The sequence below is a fragment of the Beta vulgaris genome, chromosome 4, assembly GCF_026745355.1.
Source record: "Beta vulgaris subsp. vulgaris cultivar EL10 chromosome 4, EL10.2, whole genome shotgun sequence".
Taxonomy (NCBI): Eukaryota; Viridiplantae; Streptophyta; class Magnoliopsida; order Caryophyllales; family Amaranthaceae; genus Beta; species Beta vulgaris.
The window spans coordinates 60,590,715-60,612,280 of NC_079205.1; the positions used below are offsets into that span (position 1 = coordinate 60,590,715).

The 21,566-nt window shown below is 34.2% G+C and overlaps 2 protein-coding genes and 1 pseudogene across 5 annotated transcripts; all 3 read right to left on the bottom strand.

The window, feature by feature from the left end:
• Nucleotides 1–8,278: 8,278 nt before the first annotated feature.
• Nucleotides 8,279–12,825, bottom strand: LOC125491569 (wall-associated receptor kinase-like 8). Of its 3 annotated transcripts, XM_048643590.1 has the most exons (5): nt 12,688–12,825; nt 10,584–11,086; nt 10,169–10,490; nt 9,874–10,053; nt 8,279–9,587 (listed from the first exon to the last, which is right to left on the bottom strand). In XM_048643590.1, the coding sequence occupies exons 2-5, from the start codon at nt 11,040–11,042 to the stop codon at nt 8,401–8,403; spliced, it is 2,148 nt and encodes a 715-aa protein (XP_048499547.1). In that variant the 5' UTR covers nt 11,043–11,086; nt 12,688–12,825; the 3' UTR covers nt 8,279–8,400. The 3 variants fall into 3 exon arrangements, with proteins under 3 accessions (XP_048499547.1, XP_048499546.1, XP_057250483.1); XM_048643589.1 differs by having other exon boundaries at nt 10,169–11,086; XM_057394500.1 differs by lacking the exon at nt 12,688–12,825 and having other exon boundaries at nt 10,169–12,330.
• Nucleotides 12,519–15,804, bottom strand: LOC104890238 (wall-associated receptor kinase-like 8; annotated as a pseudogene).
• A 304-nt stretch (nt 15,805–16,108) lies between these two features.
• LOC104890241 (mitochondrial inner membrane protease ATP23) lies at nt 16,109–18,718 on the bottom strand. Of its 2 annotated transcripts, none has more exons than XM_010675646.4 (2): nt 18,549–18,718; nt 16,109–16,913 (listed from the first exon to the last, which is right to left on the bottom strand). In XM_010675646.4, exon 2 carries the CDS (start codon nt 16,897–16,899, stop codon nt 16,312–16,314), a length of 588 nt encoding a protein of 195 aa, XP_010673948.1. In that variant the 5' UTR covers nt 16,900–16,913; nt 18,549–18,718; the 3' UTR covers nt 16,109–16,311. The 2 variants fall into 2 exon arrangements, with proteins under 2 accessions (XP_010673948.1, XP_048499548.1); XM_048643591.2 differs by having other exon boundaries at nt 18,556–18,713.
• Nucleotides 18,719–21,566: the final 2,848 nt, after the last annotated feature.

A 21,566-nucleotide genomic window follows, 5' to 3' on the forward strand; every position in this document is an offset into this window, starting at 1 on the left:
CTAGGTTGCCCTGTAATTACAGAACGTGTCATAAAAGAATTGGAGATGTAGTCGATAAAGCCCAAAAACAATTAGGAAAATGGAAAGCCAATTAACTCTCTCGCTCAAATGGGTCGTGAAGTGCTAATCCAGACCAATTTGGCTACAAAAGCAAATTACTAGAGTTTTCTTCTACCAACTGCCAATATTGCTAACTTGACAAGATTAATAAAAACTTTCTATGGAACAGAACTGAGAATAGCTCAAGCCCTAACCTTATAGGGTGGGATAAAGTGTGCAAGCCTAAGTGTTATGGAGGTCTTGGAATTAGAAAAGCTAGTGTTAATAATATAGCTCTCCAGCTTAAGTTGCTTTGGCGTATTATTAAAGATCCAAATAACATGTGGGTCTTGATGGCTTCGAAGAAGTATTTAAAACATGATGATATTTGGCAGCATACTCCATCTGCCGCCTCCTCGTGGCAGTGGAAAAAGCTTATGTCTCTTAGACCTATCCTAAGGAGAGGTCTCCGATGGCAAATAGGAAATGGGGCTAATATTTCTTTTTGGTTTGATAATTGGGTATATGCTTTCCCGTTGGCAGATTTATTTCCAGACGTTGATAAAGTAGCTACTCTCAAGGTAAGTGACTTCATTTCTCAAGAAAATCAGTGGAAGATGTCTCTGTTGGGGAATTTTGTCCCAGACAACATTGTTAAGGATATCTCTGCTTTGTTTATTCCCTCTTCAAGAATAAGTGATAATTTAGTCTGGGGACTTACAGCTCATGGTGAGTACTCAGTTCAGTCGGAGGCTAAATTACTACAAGGTTCTGGTATCCATGTTACTCTTAAGGTTTCTTTTGAGTGGATTTGGAAAAGTAAAATTCCCCTAAAGATAAGGTTTTTTATTTGGAAAATTTGCCTTGATGGGCTTCCTTCTAAAAAACGGCTTGAAAGAAGTCATGTTTTTACTGCTCGGGAATGTGTTTTTTGTAATTTTCATAAGGAGAGTGATGCTCACTTGTTCTATGATTGTGATTTTGTTAAAAAGGTTTTTGCTAAGATCAAGGAATCGCTCTGTTGGCCTGACATCTCCAGTTTTGATAGTTGCTTCAAGATGGGGGGGGGGGGAAATATCGCGGCTATGCGGGACAATTTCAGCCATGATGAAATTTGTAAGGTGTTCATTTCGTGGTGGTACATCTGGTATGCTCTTTTATTCTTCAGTTTTTTGAAAATTGGAGACATGCTCAAGGTTTAGATGCTCGTGTCTCAGTCCCTTCTAGTTTCAAGCCTAGTGCTCAGCCTAAAGAAGTGTGGTGGGTCAAACCCCCCGAAAACTATTTAAAGCTCAACTTTGATGGCTCCAAAGTGGCAGATGGTGGGTCCTCTTATGGAGTTGTAATTCGAGATCATCAAGGGAGAATTATTATGCTGGGGGCAGGGAGACTCCATCCTAACCTGTCTATCCTGGGAGCGGAAACCCGGGGTATGAGAGAGGGGATTCGAGCAGCTATTTCGCTAGGAATTTCTCATCTTATTATAGAGGGCGATAATCTGGTTGTTATTAATTCCCTTAAGAATATCTGGAAGATCCCTTGGGAAATTAACAATGTTATTTTGGATGCAGGTTTTGACCTCAAGGTGTTTGCTTCGATTTCAATCAACCATTGTTTCCGTGAAGCTAATCAAGCTGCGGACTTCATGGCTAACAAGGGTCATTCAGTTCTCTCTCATCACCGATGGTTTGAGCTTAATGATTCTAGTTTCTCTTCTATCATCCGTAAGGATGTCTTAGGTTGGTCCTATCCTAGGGGCTAGCCTAGTTTTCTCTCCTAATAAAAAAAAAAGGTTGTATTTTAATATTATGTTGAAACATCGAGTTGATACTTGATAGGTTCATTTCATAAGTTATATGGCATGTTTGGCAAAACTAGCGGTTCTAGTAGCTGTTAGCGGTTGCAGTAGTTGTAGCTGTTGGGGGTAGCTGTTAGCTGTCTACTAGTAGCTGTTCACGATCAGCGATTAAATTAGTTGTTTAATTAGAAGTGTTTGGCAAAAGTAGCTGTTGAAATTGTAAAAGACAATAAATGACATTTATTCTAATATAAAATGAACTACAACAATTTCATATGTTCGTTCAATAGTTAAATTCAATATTTATTTTTTCAAAGACTTTTTAGCTGCTCAAAGAAACGTATAAATCTAATAAAATATTTAACCCTCAAAATTTATATTACCAATTTTACTAAAATACTTGTAAAATATCTTATCTTTAAAGTAAATATTTAAATTACATTTCTGCGATTGTAAGATAAAAATTGAATTGCCATAAAATAAAACAATTAATAAAAAATAAAAGGAAAAATAATAAATTAAAAAACATTGGTTAATAATTCTACCTTATGCTATTATATAGTGTTTATTTGCTAGACCGCTACCTCTAAATTTCAAACGTTACTTGTGGTAACGTTCCACAACCGCTACTCATAATCTACTTCAACTGCTACCTGCTACTACAACCGCTACCTTACCAAACACTCATAATTTTCTTAAGTAGCGTTTTAATCTTGTCAAACCGCTAACCGCAACCTCAAACGCTAGTGCCAAACAGAAAGCTAGAGCAAGTATTACAAAATATGACACGCAAGTACGCAACCCTGATCATAGATAGTATATATTTTGGACTCGCTCGCTCGCGCCATCCTGAATTAGCACTAAGACAACTATAGTACATACATAATTCTAGTCAAGCAAAATCCTAATTAAGCACTCCAACTTTACCAACACAAATTTAATTTGACCTACATTCAGTGTGGATCCATTAAAAAATTATTGTGTGGGCTAAATCAAATTTTGCATACATGTTCTATCATATACTACCTGTACCTTTTTATTAATGAGAATGCTTTAACTTTTTAAATATATATATACACATAAATTTCACTATGCGCAAAATAATATAATTATCTCCCCTTATTTTATTATTACAAGTATGTTTATATTATTATTTTAATACATTTAATATATTTTTAATACTATTAGATATAATATGCTAGATTTTTATTTATTACTAATATTACTTAATTATAATGTTTTTGTTTAATCATGAATAATCTTGGTCCAAGAAATGAAGAAAAAGCCAAGCCCAAAGTGCAAATTCTGCTCAACATAAGAAAACAAAAGAAACAAGAATAGGAATTATTACGATATTATAATTAAGTAATATTGTAATTAAACAAAAATAGAACTAGGTACTTGTATGTCAAGTAACAGAGAACATGAAGCAAACCAACTGCGCCATAGTTCCTACCACTACCATACCCACAATTCCACAACTAACCATGAAAGATAAACATAATAATCAATGAAATAAACTTCTAACTATTATTAATAATATATATAACTAAAAAAATATACAACAACGTAATCGTTCAAAAATCTAAAAACTAATAAACTAAGATAAACATGACTTAATTAAGTCTTAACAATGGCAAAACCATAAGCAACATGATACGGTGATGATGGCGAAACTCGAAAGATCCAAACTTCTACTACATCATAACCTTAATAATATCAAACTTCTATTACATCATTAAACGCCATAGTTGCTTTTCTTGCATGGGGATAACGTTAAAACTCATGCAAGAAGAAGTACTACATTGATTATTATCTTGATAAGTAATAACTGATTTTCCCTTCTCTTTCTTGCCAGGGAAAACTTTGGAGTAAGCCAAAGTATTTTATTTTAAAGAAATAGGTTAAGCAAATAGTTGCATCGATATGTTGATATGTCAAGCTTGTCTATGTCTAGTAATTAAAGTTCGTGTTTAAGATTAAGAAGCCATGAGTTATTCTTATTCCTACTAGGGTTACATTAAGGTGTAGAGTTCTCTTAACCTTCCCCATAACCATTCTCAAATTGTTAGGCTTCATTGGGTCGAAAGCTCCTCAACAGACAACAGTATGCATCAATTACACATAAGTACATAACCAATGTATTTAATAACCTATCATAATATTTGTTTTAAAAAGCAATATAGAAGAAAAGAAAATCAGATTGATATATTACTGTAAGGCCCTATTTTTTTTGATTGGACTACGCTCAATTTATCTGAACTGCGATGAATTTAATTGAACTGTGCTAAATTGAACTAAACTGAATGAAAGCCGTGAGAGGAAACTATTGAACTGAATTGCGCTAAACTGAACTGAAAATAAATCCAAAAGAATAGGGCCTAAGACTGTAACTTTCTCGAGTCCTTATCTACGAGAATTGAAATGTAATAATCAAAGTGTAAGTTTAAAAGTTGTGTGAAATCAAAAGATTTTAATTTTGCGAGCGTGAATGAGTTAAAGTCCATATCAAGTTTGAGATTGTCAGATTTGTTTTCTTTTTATATATCTTTTGCTTATGGTTAGTTATCAACCTTTATTACGTAATTTAAAATAACATTCTAATTTTAAACTCTAATTTTATTTTTATCTATATAAAGTGATCCTGATTAAATTTTTTTAAAATTTAATCTGCTCCACGTTTTTTGGGTTTAATATGATACTATGTTGGTCTAGGTATATGTACTTGGTTTGACAAAATTTTGACAATATAAAATCATATAAAATCTTTTTAATCTGGTTTCAATGTTCATAATTTTTCATTACCAAAACATATACGGTAAAAAACTCAGGCAAAATTGAGTATATAATTTGATCATATACTAACATGATTAGACAATAAGTACTACTTATTACTAGATATTCCTTAATAAAATTATAGAAGTATATGTTTTTATAAATCTTAAAATTGTCCTAAAACGAGTTATCTTATTATTATTTATGATAATATAGTATATATGTTTTGAAATTATATATATCTTGACAATAATTTTCTTACACAGTACTTAAAAGTGACGGGGAAAATTGAAAAAAAAAAAAACTAATTAAGGCTATCATTCAACTTCAACCTAGGTACTAGAGAAAGATCGATCTACTACTCCTATTAGAAAAGTTGTCATACATTAAAACACATAAAACAAAAATTAAAACTAGAAACTTGGCTTCCAAGGACTTTAGGTTAGTTGCTTTATTTTATAAATTACAACGTTAAACTTAAGGAAATTAGTAAAGTACACCTTGTCAAACTTAAACTTCTTGAAAAAACACTTATCTTAATTACTTTCTTCATTCGTTCAAAAAAAATAAATTACTTTCTTCAAAGTAAATAAAAGAAAATACCTTAATTATTATGTAAAAAAAAAAGAGGGTTAGAGATCGTTATCCTATATATAGTTCAGATATAACTCTACTTTGTAAAGTTTCCCTAAAACCGATCGAATTCGGATTCCTCATGAATTATATATAGTTTATGATCAGAAGTCAGAACCTTATACTTACATACTTCAAATATTTAGCTTCAATAATACTCACCTTTCCTTCTCTCACTTGTTCTCAGTTTTTAGCTTTTTCTCGCCATAATACTCCATCACTCGTACGAATCATCAACGTCACCATGTCTTTTAATGGAGAATTATTCGAAATTATGTCATGGTTACCTGTAAAAACCTTACATAGACTATCACCCATGACAAAAACATGCAAAGATATTCTATCTGAAACATACTTCATGGAGAAACAGTGTCAAAATTCGTTCTCGAAAATTGATGAGTGTTTGATAATTGAAGAAGATTCATGCCTAACTACTAAGGTTAGAAAACTACAATTTTCCTTCTTATACAAACCACAATCTTACAATGGCATCCCAAAAAAATCCCTTAAGTTCTTAGTTAAAAAAGGCCGTATTTTAGCGTCAAATAATGGTTTAATATTAGGTAGAACTGTAAACTTCAAGAAAGCAACCGAGTTATTTCTGTGCAACCCTGCAACAAGAACTTGGTCGACTATTAAGTTGCCTAACAAGGAATTATCAAGGAGATATCAAACTGATGGAAGTTTAAATATTACGTTGGTATGTGGTAATGCATGTAATAAAGAAAATATTAAGTTTCCATTAGACTATACTCTATTGATGTTTACCGTACATGATATAGAAGATTGGAACAGTGGGTATGACATTTTTATCTTGGAGGCTGGTAGTAATTGGGTACTCAAACATGAAAATGTCATAACAAATCGAAGTTTGAATTTTGATGAACAAGTTTTTGGTATAGATGGTTTGTATATTTTATCAAATTATGGAAGTTGTTTTACGCAAGATCCTTTGCCATATCTATATCATTACAATGTTGTACGTGGGACTTCAAGAATTCTAAGAGTACCGCAAGATAGTGATGATCAAGATGATTTTGATATGAACGCGTGTACTTTTCGGATATTTGGATGGGAGCGTAAGATGAGAGATTGCGTGTTCGAGTCTATCTGTCTAGTTAAGTTCTTTGGTAAGATGATCAAGATTTGGGTACTTGAATGCAATAACAAGGAGAACGAGAAGGTGAATTCATGGCGTTGGTTGATTAATATAGATATTGTAGATGTTTTGCGCATCAAGGAAATTTCATCATGGACAAATAGCTTCATTATTTTGGGGAAGAATTTGATATTTGCTGATATTGATGGCAATGTGTCACAATATTGTTTGGAAGGTGAGAACTATGGTAAGCTCAAAGTAATTTGCAAGTATGAAGATAGTTCTAGCCAAAGGTTGCGTTTCAATTCTTACTCCACCACTCTTCGCCCTTGCATCAAAGATTTGATCAAGCCTTCTCGTAGAATTAAATGATTATTAGTCGATAGTTAGGGTCTGTTCTGTTCAACTTATTTTAACTTATATAAAATCTTATAAGATCAAATAAGACAAAATAAGCTGAACAGAACATAATGTTAGTGTTTTTTTAGTTTATGTTGCTTAGTAATTAGATAAATGTTATAGCTATTTTTTTGTTTAATTGTAGCAAGTTTCATTTTTTACTATGTATAATTTTTGCTATTCTCTTTTTCTCTCTATTTTTCTTACATAGTCTACGAATTACATTAGTATGTAGAAAATAATTTTTTTTAGTTGAAGTGAATGGACCATAATTTCCTGAATAGAAAGTGAATAGAGCCTAATTGCGTGCCTTTAACTTTTCAAAACATGACGTTAAGTTCATTACCACGTTAAGGGTTTGTTTTGTTCAACTTATTTTGTCTTGTCTTATCTTATAAAATCTTATCTGATCTTATCTTATTTGTTTTTTGCTTTGTGTTTCCATTGTTGAATGTTGTAGTTTTTTTTCCTCTGATTTCATGAACATAAAATAAATGAGAGAGAATAATAATGTAAATTGATCAAGGTTGGTTGTATATATAAATAATAAGGTAACATCATATGTTTCGACTGGGATTAGCAAAATATATATTTCGAGTTCGTATAGGATACGGATAATAATTACTAGGACTCTTAATTTTGCTGCTAAATCTTTTGCTGTGAATTATCTTACTTGCAACATGTTTGGCTGAAAATAAATTTAACTACATGTCACTCAAGTCTAGTCCACTCGGTTTCCAATCTACGGACCTGTTTGGCAAAACTAGCATTTGTGTAGCTATTAGTTGTTGTTGTGTTGTTAGTGATTTTAGTAACTGTACCAGCTAGTAGCTGTTACAAGTTAGCTGTCAAAGTAGTAATTCAAAGTATAAGTGTTTGGTAATATTACTGTTAGAATTGTTAAAGACAACGTAGCACATTTATTTAGTGATAAAATTAACTACAAAAAATTTAGTGATTAACATGAATGAAAGCATCCTCTAATACAAAAAATGTTAGATATGTGGTCACAAATGATGGTCAAAGTGAAATTTATTTATATGTATAAAATGTCAAAGTGTGTAGATTAAAATAAAACGGATGGAGTACTTCAAATTATCCTCTAATATCTATAAAACATAATTTTACTCGTCACTAAATTTCGAAAGATACGCTCAATATGGCCATTTTTCTGTACTAAATGACCATGAAATTACTAAATTTAGTCGTGGTCATTTTTCTATGTTTTTATTTCGATGTAACATTTACTTTGTCATGTTCCTCAACACGCTTTCATTCAGTAAAAAAAATTTCCCACCTTTTACAAACCAAACAAAGGAACTAAGAATATCAATTTTCCAATAAAATTTGTTCTTTCCAATCAAAGTACCAAATCCTGCAAGATTTAAATACAGTAATAAGTTAAAAAAAAATCTATGATAGCTAGCATTGACACCATTGCAAGATTTCATGAGCTCAAAATGCAAAATATGGTCCATTTGCTCATGTCATGTACTGCTCATACAGAGAGTATCTTGTATGATGGACATAATTCATTTCGTAATAAACCCAATGAATTCTGCAAATTACCATAAATGAAAGGGGAAATTGATCAACCATGTACAGAGTGATACACTATTGATAAAGTATAAAACCAATCCCTTGGACATACATTGCATCATCTAGGATTAAATAACAAAGACAATTCAGCAGAACTTGCAGAGACATTTTCCAAATAAATTGTGGTAGAAAAATCATCAGATACATTTCTTGGTGCACCAGTTAACACTTTGTTAGTTTCTGGCCAGTTCTGTTGAGGTAGATGAAGTGACAGTACTGCTTCTATATCTATCAAAACCTCCTTCATCGCGGGTCTAGTCTTTCCATCCAAGTTTAGACACCGCTTTGCAAGATTAGCAATCCTGAGAAACTCTTTCTCTGAACCCTCTTGTAGGAGTTGATTATCTATGATATCTAGCAAACGAGAAGTTTCCATATGGGAAAGAAACCATGAAGTTAAACTTCTTTCTTCTTCAAATGCAGCACGTACTGCCTTTTGTCCTGTTAGAAGTTCGACAAGTACCACTCCAAAACTGTAAACATCACTCTTCTCAGTAAACTGACTTGTTTGAAAGTACTCGGGATCTAAATAACCAAATGTTCCCACAACTCGAGTAGTTACATGGGTTTGATCTAGAGCAATTGATCTCGAAGTCCCAAAATCTGACACCTTTGCTCTGTACTTGTCATCTAAAAGTATGTTGGAGGATTTGATGTCCCGATGAAGGATAGGAGTAGAAGACGATGAGTGCAAGTATGCAAGTGCTCCGGCTGAATCAGAAGCAATTTGCAAACGCATTCTCCAGGTAATAGGAAACTCTTCACTTGGGTGATGAATATGATGGAAAAGTGTTCCATTAAGGATAAACTCATAAACTAGTAATGGAACTTCAGTTTCCAAACAACATCCCAATAATTTAACTATATTCCGATGATTGATTTGTGATAAGATAACTACTTCGTTAATGAATTCATTTAACTGACTCTCATCCACCAATTTCGACTTCTTTATGGCAACAATCCTTCCTTCACTCAACATACCTTTGTAAACTGTACCTTGACCACCTTGCCCAAGTATTCTATCTATATTGAAGTTGTCAGTGGCTCTTTCTAACTCTTCTGAAGTAAAGATTTTCATCCTTGCCACAACACTTTCATCAGAAGACATTTGTTGTTGCAACAATAAGCCACCATTTCGCTCGAAGTATCTAGCCTTCTGCTTAACAATCTTTCTTCTTTGGATAAAAAAATACAAAGACCACACACCAAAGAGCAGAAGCATTGATCCCAAGGAGATGCCTAGTCCTGCAATTATTAGAATATACAAGTTACAGATAATTAATTAGTCAAGATATCGAATGGTTACAGTGACATACTAAAAATCAAATTCGAACCGACACATTTAGGGTGCCTTCTATCCACTTGAATTTTACTGAATCAATATTAGCTTATCTGAAATTATTGGTATTGGAACTTGTTTGAATATATTTGAACTTATTGAAAATTATGTGAACCTATTTTCCTTAAACTTATTTTTTAAGGTGAAGAAATTGCGCCCTTATTCTCCCAATATCAATGGATTAGTGATTACCAAGAATGATTTTCTTGAGTGTTGATGAACTATTATCAGAAATCCTCATGCAGCCTCCTGTCCCATTTTTTAATCCATCTCCAACATATCCACTCGGGCAATAGCACTGGTAACTCCCTGGTGTGTTACGACAAGCCATGGCACATGGACTATTCGAACCAGCAGCGCACTCATCAACATCTACGTAAACACAATACAATCTTGTCAGAAATCAAAATAATCGTTCCTACTGTCCTACCGAAAACAATTTGTCACTTTAACAAAGGCAATTAACAGGAACATGAAAACTACTAACCTGTGCAGCCTGGCTCAAGATAGGGATTACCCTCGTATCCTGAGAGGCAGTTGCAGCGGTATCCTCCTGCATCAGAATCAATACACTCTGTATTCGACTGACAATAATATGTCGTAGAATTTCTTTTTGCCTGATCACACGTGAGCCTAGTGCTAGGAGTAACTCCAACAGACCAATCAAGCACAAGAGGTACTTGCTGTATCGTTCTGTTTACCACTGTGCCACTCAAATCCGAGGCTCCATGAAATCTGAAGCTGTCTTCACCAGCAAAAAAAGCATAGCCACAAGGTTGAACAGCTGAGACTCCACCAATAGTGCGATTCTGCAAGCTCGAAAGAGTAACTGTGAATGATTGTAAGCCTACTGGGAAAGATGTCTGGCAACAACCTAAACCCGAACAAGATCCTTGGATCACCTCATCTGGGTTGGAACACAAGGCTAGACAACCAGCTCTAAAATTGAATTGATTCCCAGTTGACAGAGTCCCTGCTGAAGCAGAAATGAGTGCATAATCATTACACCCAACAACCGTGAGCCTGTTTGTTGTTGCGTAAGTAAAGGGCGAATCATATATATCAAAGTTCCCTTGATTTCCTGAAACCTCATTCCCCTGGAGATCGTAGCACTTAGATGCTATCTGAGAATTCCGGATCATTATTTGATGTTCGGTTATATTCAAGATTTCAGGGTTTTCTGAAAACCCAAGGCCAATCATTGGGAAAGCTCTTGGAGGGTTATAGGAGGTGTTACATATGACAGTTAGCCAGCCGCGATCAAGGGAGCAATTAGGACCAATACCAAAGGGGTAAGGTATGGTTAAGTCGCCACATTTACGCTGACAACCAGGTCTGGTGGTGTTTGCAGCTGTGAACATGTTGGTGGGTGTTACCAAGGCTGCCTTAACGCCAGGTACTGTGGCTGCAACCAGTAAGGAGAGGAAGAGAAGCCAAGAAAAGTTCATGTTTGAAGTATTACACGCTTATAACGCTAAGATTTGAAGTCTTACAAGGGATATATATAGCTAGACTAACCATAATACCATATAGTATAATTTACTAATGGTAGGTAAAAACTTTCATTCACAAGTAATGTCAAACATGAGAACCTGCATTAGACTTGTTCTTCAGAAACTTCTAGCTTGCATGGGCTTTACTTTTCTCTTTACTTTTGCCGGGATAGATTACTCTTGCGTTTAACTACCCAGTTACTTCTATTAATAATCAGTGTAAAGAGAAAAAAAAAAAAAAACTAATACTCCCTTGTTCTCATAATATGATGCTTGTTTTATTTTTTATAGTCAAACTTTAAAATCTTTTAGTAAATATTCTCATTAATATATACATAAAACATACTCATATGATATCTTGTTAGATTCTTCTCAATGTGTACTTTCATAATATCAACTGTTTACAATTTTTAATTAATACAAAATTGAAGATATTGAAAGTCAAAGGAACGTCTTAGAGACCATATAAAAACAAGTACTATATAATGGGACGGGGGGAATACTAAAATATCATGTTAATATGTAGGGAATTCTCAGTCAGCTTGAACCTGGTTCAAGTCTGACGTCCGTTCTATATTACGGCTTCTGAGTTGGCCCTAACCTGGAGCATGTAGGTCAGTAGCCTATTAGTCGGGGTTGGTCTTCAAACCAATTATCTCTTCTAATAAAAATTATAGTAGTTTTCCGTTTCATGCCCGTCTCTGTTTCTCTACCACCTGTACCATGGCAAAAATACTTTTGCCTTTTGGAGACCCCAACTGCTTCCTTGGACTATGGCTGTGCATTGAACATTTAGTCCCTTAAAAAGGACCTACCAACTCAACATTAAACACTATAGAGAACTCCCGCGTTACCCTTGACCAACTTGATTAATTTTGAAAGGGTCCATCTTTTTTTTCACTATTCTCTTATCTCTCTCAATTTTTTTTTTTATTAGAAAAGATAAGTAATCCGAAAACCAATCCCTGCTAGATAGTCCAGAATTAAATGCCAACATATTGCTGGGATGAGGATTCGAACCCTGGGCAATACCCTAGAATTCGGGGTGTTACTCCACTGAGCTACCACCTCTCCCTCGAGGTATCATACAACCTCCGGAAAGAAATATACATTCCTTTCAAATCAACCAAGAGCTCAAATAAATTTTGGTCAGCCATTTTTAGCTGTTGACATGTACTGCGCATAATTTAGTCATCTAAACATCTTCACATTATCACACTTACACAAGAAAACTCAAGGCTCTTCTTTCAACACTTTATAACCTAAAATTTCACATGAAAATATAATAAATGACTTTGTAATATGTCAACCATATACAAAGAGAAACTATGCTGCAATATCAGATGTAGAATTGACTTTGTTAATTGTATAACAAGCCAGCTTTAAAGTGATCAAGAAGAGTATTACAGACTACTATAAATTGAGTTCACGTGTAAAACTGATCAAAACTTAGGTTATACAATGACAAGATTAGAACATCATATAAATCAAAAGGTTGAAGTACACAACTTACATATGAACGATTAATACATCATCTTCATGTGAAGAGAAGGTGCTCGTGCTGAAGGGAGCTGTATCTACCTCACTCATATCAGCAATCACTTGATTCTCTTTAGGGAACGTTTGGTTTATTAAGGAACTTCCACTCCGAGATTGAAGCCCGTCAAGTACCAAAGCAACTTCTTTCATAGTAGGCCTTAACTTCCCATTTAATTTCAAACATTCTTTAGCGAGATTAGCCACAGCTACGAGCTCCTCTTTTTTTGCTTCCTTTGATACATCAGGATCAAGAATATCCAACAAACAGGCATTCTCCATCACAAGAAGAAACTCTGTTCCTAAACTTTTCCATTCTTTAGATTTGTCTGGAGATATTGGCTTCTTGCTGGTCAAGAGCTCCACGGGGACAACTCCAAAGCTGTAAATATCACTTTATTCAGTGAATTGGTTAGAATGGAATTACTCGGGATCCAAATGTCCCTTGAACTTGAGTGGTCAAGTGAGTCTGATCAAGCGTTATGGTCCTTGAAGTTCCAAAATCAGAAACCTTTGCTCTATATTTTTCATCCAAAAGTATATCAGAGGACTTAATATCTCTGTGATATATAGGGGTAAACGACGACGAGTGAAGGTATGCAATTGCTCCTGCTGATTCTGCTGCAATTTGCAAGCGCATTCTCCAAGAAATGTGAAGCTCTTCACTCAGGTTATGGATATGCTGAGAGAGTGTTCCATTTGGGATGAATTCGTAAACAAGTAAAGGTACTTCAGTCTCCAAACATCCTAGTAATTTAACCACATTCTTGTGGTTAATTTGTGAGAGAATAATCACCTCGTTAATGAAAGGCTCCAATTGGCTTTGAACGACCTTCTTGCATTTCTTGACTGCTATAATCCTTCCATTAGTCAGCATTCCTTTATAGACTGACAAGACTGTACCTTGGCCGAGTATTCTGTTCACATTAAAATGATCTGTGGCTACCTCCAATTCTCTGACAGTAAAAACTTTTGTTTTCTCCATAACACCATCATTATAACACATTTGTTTTTCTAACAAACCACCATTTTGTTTGTTCCTAGCTCTCTGTTTAATCTCTTTCCTTCTTTTCAAAGACCGCCACAACAAATAGCAACCAAGAGACACCAACAGTGATCCTAATCCAACACCAAGTCCTGTCATACGGCATTCTGGTTATTAGCATGAGATGGAGGTGGTTTTCTCTTTTCATCCCTTTTCGAATGGAGTTAGAGATTAAAGCAATAAGAAATAAAGATACCCAAAAAGATAACGCAGACTTTGACATCAGAGCAGCAGCACAATAGTTAATTCGTGCCTGAAAATTGGCAACTGCCTCAACTCTGGCAACAATGATTAATCCTCGAGTATGTTTCACGAGAAAAAAACTATTGTGTTGAATTCATTTACCTTTTACATCAAGATTTAGCTGTTCCTTAACCATAGTAACTTATCATCAACTCTAAAAATTGTGATCTAATCAGTGAAAGTAATAGAATTTCGAGTTTCAACAGTTCATGTTAGTGATCACTCCTTTGATGACCTCCAGTAAGACAAATAGATTTTTTTGGTACAGGCAAGGAACATGACAAAAACAGGGAAAATATACGTTAAACTGTCAAATATAATGGTGTCTCGCCTAAGATGATTTTGGACACTGAGGCAAGCATATGAGTTGAACTGAAAAGTAATCAGGCATTGCATTACACGCATTTAAAGTATGAAGGAATAGAGGAAAATATTACCTAAAACAACTCCCAGAAGGTGTGTCCTTCTGTTTTTGGAAGCAACACATAAGGTTTTGGTATAATCATCACTATTGATGAGACAATCACCTTTGCAGCTTGTACATTGTGGCATCTCTGCAAAGAAGACATTATATCTAGAATAAGTTCGGTTCTTATCTTTTCTTCTTTTTTTTTTGAGGGGGGGAGGATGTGGAGAATTTGGTTTGGCAATCATACCTTGGCATCCATTAGGAAGATAAGGATTCCCGCCTTGAACTAAAGGGCAGCGACATATGTAATTACCATCAATCTGTGCACTAGAACAGTACGGACTGGAGTAATTGGATGAAGGACTAGGTAAATAATTATACGTCCAATCAAGAACTACAGGAATATGACTTCCATTGCTGGGAACGGGCAAAACTGATTGTTGAGGGTCGGACAAGTCCAAATCTTCCAAGAAAACACTATCCACCAAGAAGACATAGCTGCAAGTCCCCTTAGATCGAGAGATGTTCACACTGTAAACACTAAGAGAAAAGGGGAGATGAGTTAAGCAAATCGACTCCTGAGTCGTCATCACATTCGCCATAGCGGTCAAATCACAAACTGATCCACAATGAGCCACTACTTTGTCTAGGCCATTAAAGAAAGAAGTAGCTTGACAATTTACAGGAGCAAAAACATTGTCTGTAGAGAAACTATAAGGGCTTCCGCCCAAATTAGTACTTGTCCAGGTTGCATTTCCTGTAGTACAGTTGATAACCATTGTAGCATTGACTCTCATTTTTGATGACCCTACGAAAATTTCAAGCACCTGAAGACTGAATTTTGTGAGCAGAGAATTGGAAGAATTACACGTAATCTCATACCATTCATTGTAATAGCAATTTGAGCCGATACCAAAAGGGTAAGGAATAGTAACATTCCCATATTTGTCTGGACAGCCAGGTTTAGCCATTGGTGGAGCTGCTGCGACTATATAATCTGACAGCCATAGGACAAGTGCCAGAAATGCAAGCATCATATACATGGTTACGACCCAACTTCCAGCAAATTCTGTGTCTCTGTCTTCTTGTATAAAGAATACAGTTTAGGCTTCAAAGAACTCAAGGGTAAGTATGTAACATTATGAAGTAGCCAAAACATATACCAACAAATTTAATAAGATGGTGATGGTTTATCATGATGCCACTAATTCAGTTACTCTGGCCCACAACTTGACCAAATTAGACACTTGCTGCTCATATACAGATAGAATATTTCATTAGGTAGTTGCAAAACATTGAAACTAATATTGAATAGCAAGAAAAATATAAAACCATGACAAAATTCCAGACCAATCTGATATACTTTTCTTCCTCACTGTCAAAAAAAGACAAAAAACATTCAGAATTTTCCAACTTCAGAGCTTTCAGCTAATTATCATGTACCATCAGATAGAATGATCTACAGAACTTGGAAATGTCTTTCTATGTAGTAACACGGCTGTAGGCCCCACCATAGCAGTCTTGTGACATTACTAGTTTCAATTCAAGTAAAAATAAATCTACATAAAAGCTCAGCAAAGTTTTTAGCACCCAACATTGACAGTTTGACATGAACTGTGCAGAATTCAATCATCTAAAACATATTTTTGTCTGTCAGACTGCGCAAGAGAGACTTCTGGTTAGAGAACAGGCAAAGGGATGGAAGACCGGAATCATGTCCAAGCAGTTCAGACCTTTTTTTTGTTTTTATTAATGTCGGTTAATATTCCAGTAAAACCCACCCCTTTTAGCAAATAAAACAGATCCTCTGAGAAGCAGGGAAACAATCAAAAATTGATCAGAATGTTAAGAAAAAAGACATAATTTTCATTGAAACAATATTGTGTAAGCCAAGCTAGCGTATCTCAAGGAGCTCTATCAAAAGGCCGTGTATCGTTGTAACAAGTATCCCAGACAGCTTCCATTGCATCCTTCGCAGCTGTTTCAGCACAATAAGGATTAGCCATCACTGATTTAATCACCCTTCTCTTCACACAATCTTGTTCATGACCTCGGAGCTTCATATAGCCACGCAATAGCTCTCGTTTGAAGTGACAGTCACCACTCAAATGGCCAGCACGTATCTCACTACAAGCATGATGAGCACAGTTAGCCCAATTCAAGTTTTTCGCTGTACAATCATCATAAGCATGAATGAGCTCATGGATCAAAACTTGGTCGACCTCATCTTGCAAGTTCATATGATTGCTACATACTATTATCCCTCCGCCACGAGTATAGCCACCAGCAACTTTCTGCTGGCAATTAACAGCTTTTATGAAGTTATCTCCAATGGTACACCCAGATTTCTCCAAATTCTCCATCAGAAATTTCACCATAGGGGATCGCAAGCTTTTTTGGATCATTTTTTGGCAATCCTTCACAGTTACACCATCACCATTCACAACTGAAGTTTTTGTCGCCCCTTTTGCATCATTCCCATTTCCTTCCATTAAGGCTTTCTTACCTGCGTGAATTAAATACCCTCATTAATTATATTTTTATATTGACAAAAATACTTTATCGCTCTTTTTGGCTGGGAAGAAGGGCAAAAGACATGCACCACATCCACAATTGAACAGAATGTTTATGCAAAATGGTAAATTAGATAACTGAAAATCCGCTGTACAGTATGCGCAGTATATAATGTGCTAGTAGCCTAGTACCCATCAACCGTTGCAAACCAAACCTCCGCCAATCGGACAACCAAATCTGCAATAATTTTACTGAAAATGGGAGACATTAATGTTTTCCCCCCTATTCAAGTATTGGCCTGGATCTCAAGTTCGTAAACAAGCAGAGAGACATACTTTTTTTTTTATCATAGCAACAAAAAGGAACTATTGAGTACTGACAGCTATTACTTACTATTAAATAGTTTTAAGGCGGCAAGTAAGTGATATGGCATATCATCAAGCCAAATTCTCTCCTTCAACTTAGAAGGCTGAAATCTATCTATAATATCAGCCAGATTATTCTCCTCCCTCCCAACAAGAGATGAACCACAAAAATGAAACTTTAACGACCAAGACTATATCTCATTAATAACTAAACCAGCGGGAGATAAAGGAACTGAATATGTTTCTTTATTGATCAAACCGAAGATAACAAACTCAGCATCCATACTCCGATATCATCAGCTGTGTTGATACCCACGAATAAAGCACTCATCTCATAGTACTCCAAATCAAACTAACCCTGATGCTTCACCTTCCTTGACGCGAACAACAAAGAAATTGGGACCAACTCACCAACTAGAACACCAAATTTAGTTTCCACATATTCCAATAACCAAAGGGCCTCCGTGATTCATCTTTTAGACGGAGCAAATAAAAATTATAAACAAAGCTGAATGCATTATGAGCTACCGATGACATATGTATCTTCCTCAACCATCTCATATATGATACTTCCTCCATTGAGATATAAGTAAAACATTCTCTTAAAAAGCTCTCACATAAAACATAGAAGTGTCTCACTTATTTCAGAAGTGAGAAAAAATATATGATATATCCACCTGCTTCTTGCATTTCATACAGGCCAAGCTACTGTTAAGCTCTCTTTGAAACATCTTCCAACTTAATCTCCTCCATTCAATGTCGCAACGAAAGGACATTGTTAATCCAAAGTCCAAACTTCCTCATTCATCCCATCACACCTTCAATTTCTTGCAATCGTTGATCAATAACACTTAGATTCACTAATCACAATTCCACAAACTAACACATTTTACAAACCAAATATCTATAAATTCACACAATTCACCAATCCATAAATTCACAATTCATAATTCTACAGTTTCACAATTCATAAAACCATAAGCTTACAAATCAACAATTAAAAATCAGATGCAAATGCACAACAAAATTTATCCTCCTAAAAAATTCATACTTGCTAACTAATTTCAGTTCTAATAAATTAAACCTAACCATACAAAACACAATTCACAACAATACACCAACTTCATTTCACAATTAACACCAATTAATCCTCATAAATTCATTTTTTGAAGGACTAATTTCGATTTTAGTGAACCAAACAATCATTAAAATCATAAATATTACTTTAACCAGATTCATTTTTTGAAAAGCAGAAAACTTACCGCTTACAGAAATCAGTTTCTCCGTCGACCTTCTCGAACTTTCCGAGTACGTGACGCCTGAGGAGAGAGAGACCAGAAGTGTTGACTGTTCACGGTTCAACGGCGTAAACAAAATTTGTTTCGACAAGGGTGTCCTAAAATACAGCCCACAAAAAAAAAAAAAAAAAAAAAAAAATAAATGCACACTCTAATACTCCCTTCCTCCCATAATATAGCGCTCACTTCTTATTTTTCACAAAAATTAAAGAAAATGGAAAGAGTTTTAGGATTTCACTTAAATATATATTCCCTCCATTTCCTAACGATCTTCTCACTTTCCGTTTAAGGGTGTTTCCAAAAGATCTTCCCACTTTTGCTTTATTCCTTATTTGGCAAACCAAATTTTCCTATTTACCCTCTCATGTCACTATCATATGGTCCACTATTACATTATTAATTCAATTTTACTCCCTTACTCTCTCCTACTTTAACCCCTTTTTATTTGTTTATTTATCTTAACCCCTTTCTCTCTCCTACTTTACTCACACCATGCCCCACACAACTTGATTTTCCTTGGTATCTGTAGGAACAGTAAGTGGGAAGATCTTTAGGAAACGGAGGGAGTATTTAAGTAAATGTTTATTGGGTAGTTTTGTCTTGAAACTAGTTTTTTTCTTCTTTTTCTTTTATATAAAATAAAAGAGAATACTCCCTCCGTCCCATAATATAGTGCTTGCATTCTTCTTTAGGTGTCCCAAAATGTTGTGCCTATTTCTTTTTTATCAATTTGTTTGGACTAAATTATCCTTAATTTCTACATAAAACTTTCCAAAATACCGTTACTTTCTTTTAAAATATGTACCCCTATTTATTGTTTCACACCATACCAATGAATATTTATTGCTCTTTCATTTTATTTTAAAGAAAAAAGAAGAAAAAAACTAGTTCCAAGACAAAAATACTCAATAAACGTTTACTTAAATATATATTTTCGTGAAATCCTAAAACTCCTTTCATTTTCCTTAATTCTTGTGAAAAATGAGAAGTGAGCACTATATTATGGGACGGAGGGAGTAGTTCTCATTTCTCTTTTTTCACGATAATTTATGCAAGTAGAATTTAAGAGGGATAATAAAGATTTTTTGTTTATTTGAATAAATGTTGTATGGGAAAAGATAATTTTAGGAGAGAGAGTGGAGAATAATTGGTGAAAGAGCATTAATTGTAACATTTTGGCTGATTAAATAAAGGAAAAAACAAAATTCAAGAAGCAAATAAATGATGGGACACGGTTTTTCTAAACAAATTACGGAAAAATGTGTAACTAAATATGGAAATGGGAACTATATTTTGGGACACTCAAAATAGAAATGGGAACTATATTTTGGGACGGAGGGAGTAGAAAACAATGCTTTTACTTAAGGTTTGTTTGGTAGACTGTAAAATATTTTTCTCGAAAATTGTTTTCCTTTCTTTTCAATTTCACATTGTTTGGTTTACAAATGAGTGTAAAACCATTTTTCCTTTGAGAAAAATTGTTAGTCCAATGATGGAAAACCATTTTTCTTTCTAAATGAACGGAAAACCGTTTTCCTTCCTTTTCCTTATCTTTCTTGTACATTTCTCTCACTACCTCTTTACTTTTCCTTTCATGTCATCATTTTTCTTACATGGAACCAAACAACGAAAAACTAATTTTAGAATTGTATTTTTCATTGTAAATTGTTTTCTATGAAAATCATTTTACACTGAAAATGTTTTACGCTCAGCCGAACGGAGCCTTAATTATAGTATAATACTCCCTCCGTTCCAAAATATAGTTCCCAATTCCTTTTTTTTCACAGTAATTTATGCAAGTAGAATATAAGAGAGATAGTAAAGTTTTTTTGTTTATTTAAATAAATGTTGTATGGGAAAAGATGATTTTAGGAGAGAGAGTGGAGAATAATTGGTGAAAGAGCATTAATTGTAAAATTTTGGTTGAATAAACAAAGGAAAAAACAAATTTCAAGAAGCAAATAAATGATGGGACACGGTTTTTCTAGACAAATTACGAAAAACTGCGGAACTAAATATGGAAATGGGAACTATATTTTGGGACACCCAAAATGGAAATGTGAACTATATTTTGGGACGGAGGGAGTAATAATTTTTAAGATCACTAATAGATTATAGCATATTACAATATTAGGTAGTCATTTTTTTCGAATTACAATAAAAATAATAACAGCAGTTCGTTGAATATTCAATTGTGTAATTTTGAAAATATAGTAGGAGGTCTTTTGTCTTTCTTTTCCAAATTAGGACGTTATTTGTCTTACATTATTTCCCTATGAGAGGGTCATTTATCATAGATGACCCCAGTGACGGGATCCAGGAATTGACCCGCATGAGTTCAGAATCATTTGGAGAAAAAAAAAACAAGATAAATTAGGAAAAAGTTGCAATATACTAGTCCAAAATTCAAATTACAACCAAAAATTACATTTTAAAAGTAGTAAAATCAATTATGACTTATATTTTTTTATCATCCATTTGTTAAATGAAAAAATTATCCCATGCAATATTAGTAATTAGCACTAACCAATTATAAAAAAAAGTAATTAGCACTAACCCAACTTCTCAACTTTCAAGCACTTTTTGAAAATGTTTTTTTTTAGGGAGAGTAAATTGTTTTTCCCTCGATATTTTGGTTGGTTGAGAGTTTTTATTTACCTATATTCTTTAACTCCTCAAAATATAAGTTATTTATTCTTTAAAATCTAAAATCATTGTGGACCAGTATATTCTAATTTAAATTTATTAATTATTGACATTTGAAGCTTCTTAGTTCTTATAATTGATTAGAACTTATTGGACATAATTAAAATTTATTTACCTGATTAAACCTAATTAAACTTATTTGAAGTGAACTAAACCGTCAAAATTAAACCGATTGCATCTAAAACTTAGTTTTTAAAAAAGTGAAGAGAACACGACTGAAACGCAAAAGTATCTTTAATAATACTCCACAGGTGTAATTTTTTTTATATAAACGAA

Excerpts from the sequence above, each read along its gene's own strand:
- LOC125491569 (XM_057394500.1), bottom strand. The coding sequence starts at position 11,129 with ATGAACTTTTCTTGGCTTCTCTTCCTCTCCTTACTGGTTGCAGCCACA. Across the intron at positions 10,054-10,168 it reads TCTTGAGCCAGGCTGCACAG|ATGTTGATGAGTGCGCTGCT; the intron begins GTTAGTAGTTTT and ends GTGTTTACGTAG. Across the intron at positions 9,588-9,873 it reads ACTCAAGAAAATCATTCTTG|GACTAGGCATCTCCTTGGGA; the intron begins GTAATCACTAAT and ends TAATAATTGCAG.
- LOC104890241 (XM_010675646.4), bottom strand. The coding sequence starts at position 16,899 with ATGGAAGGAAATGGGAATGATGCAAAAGGGGCGACAAAAACTTCAGTT.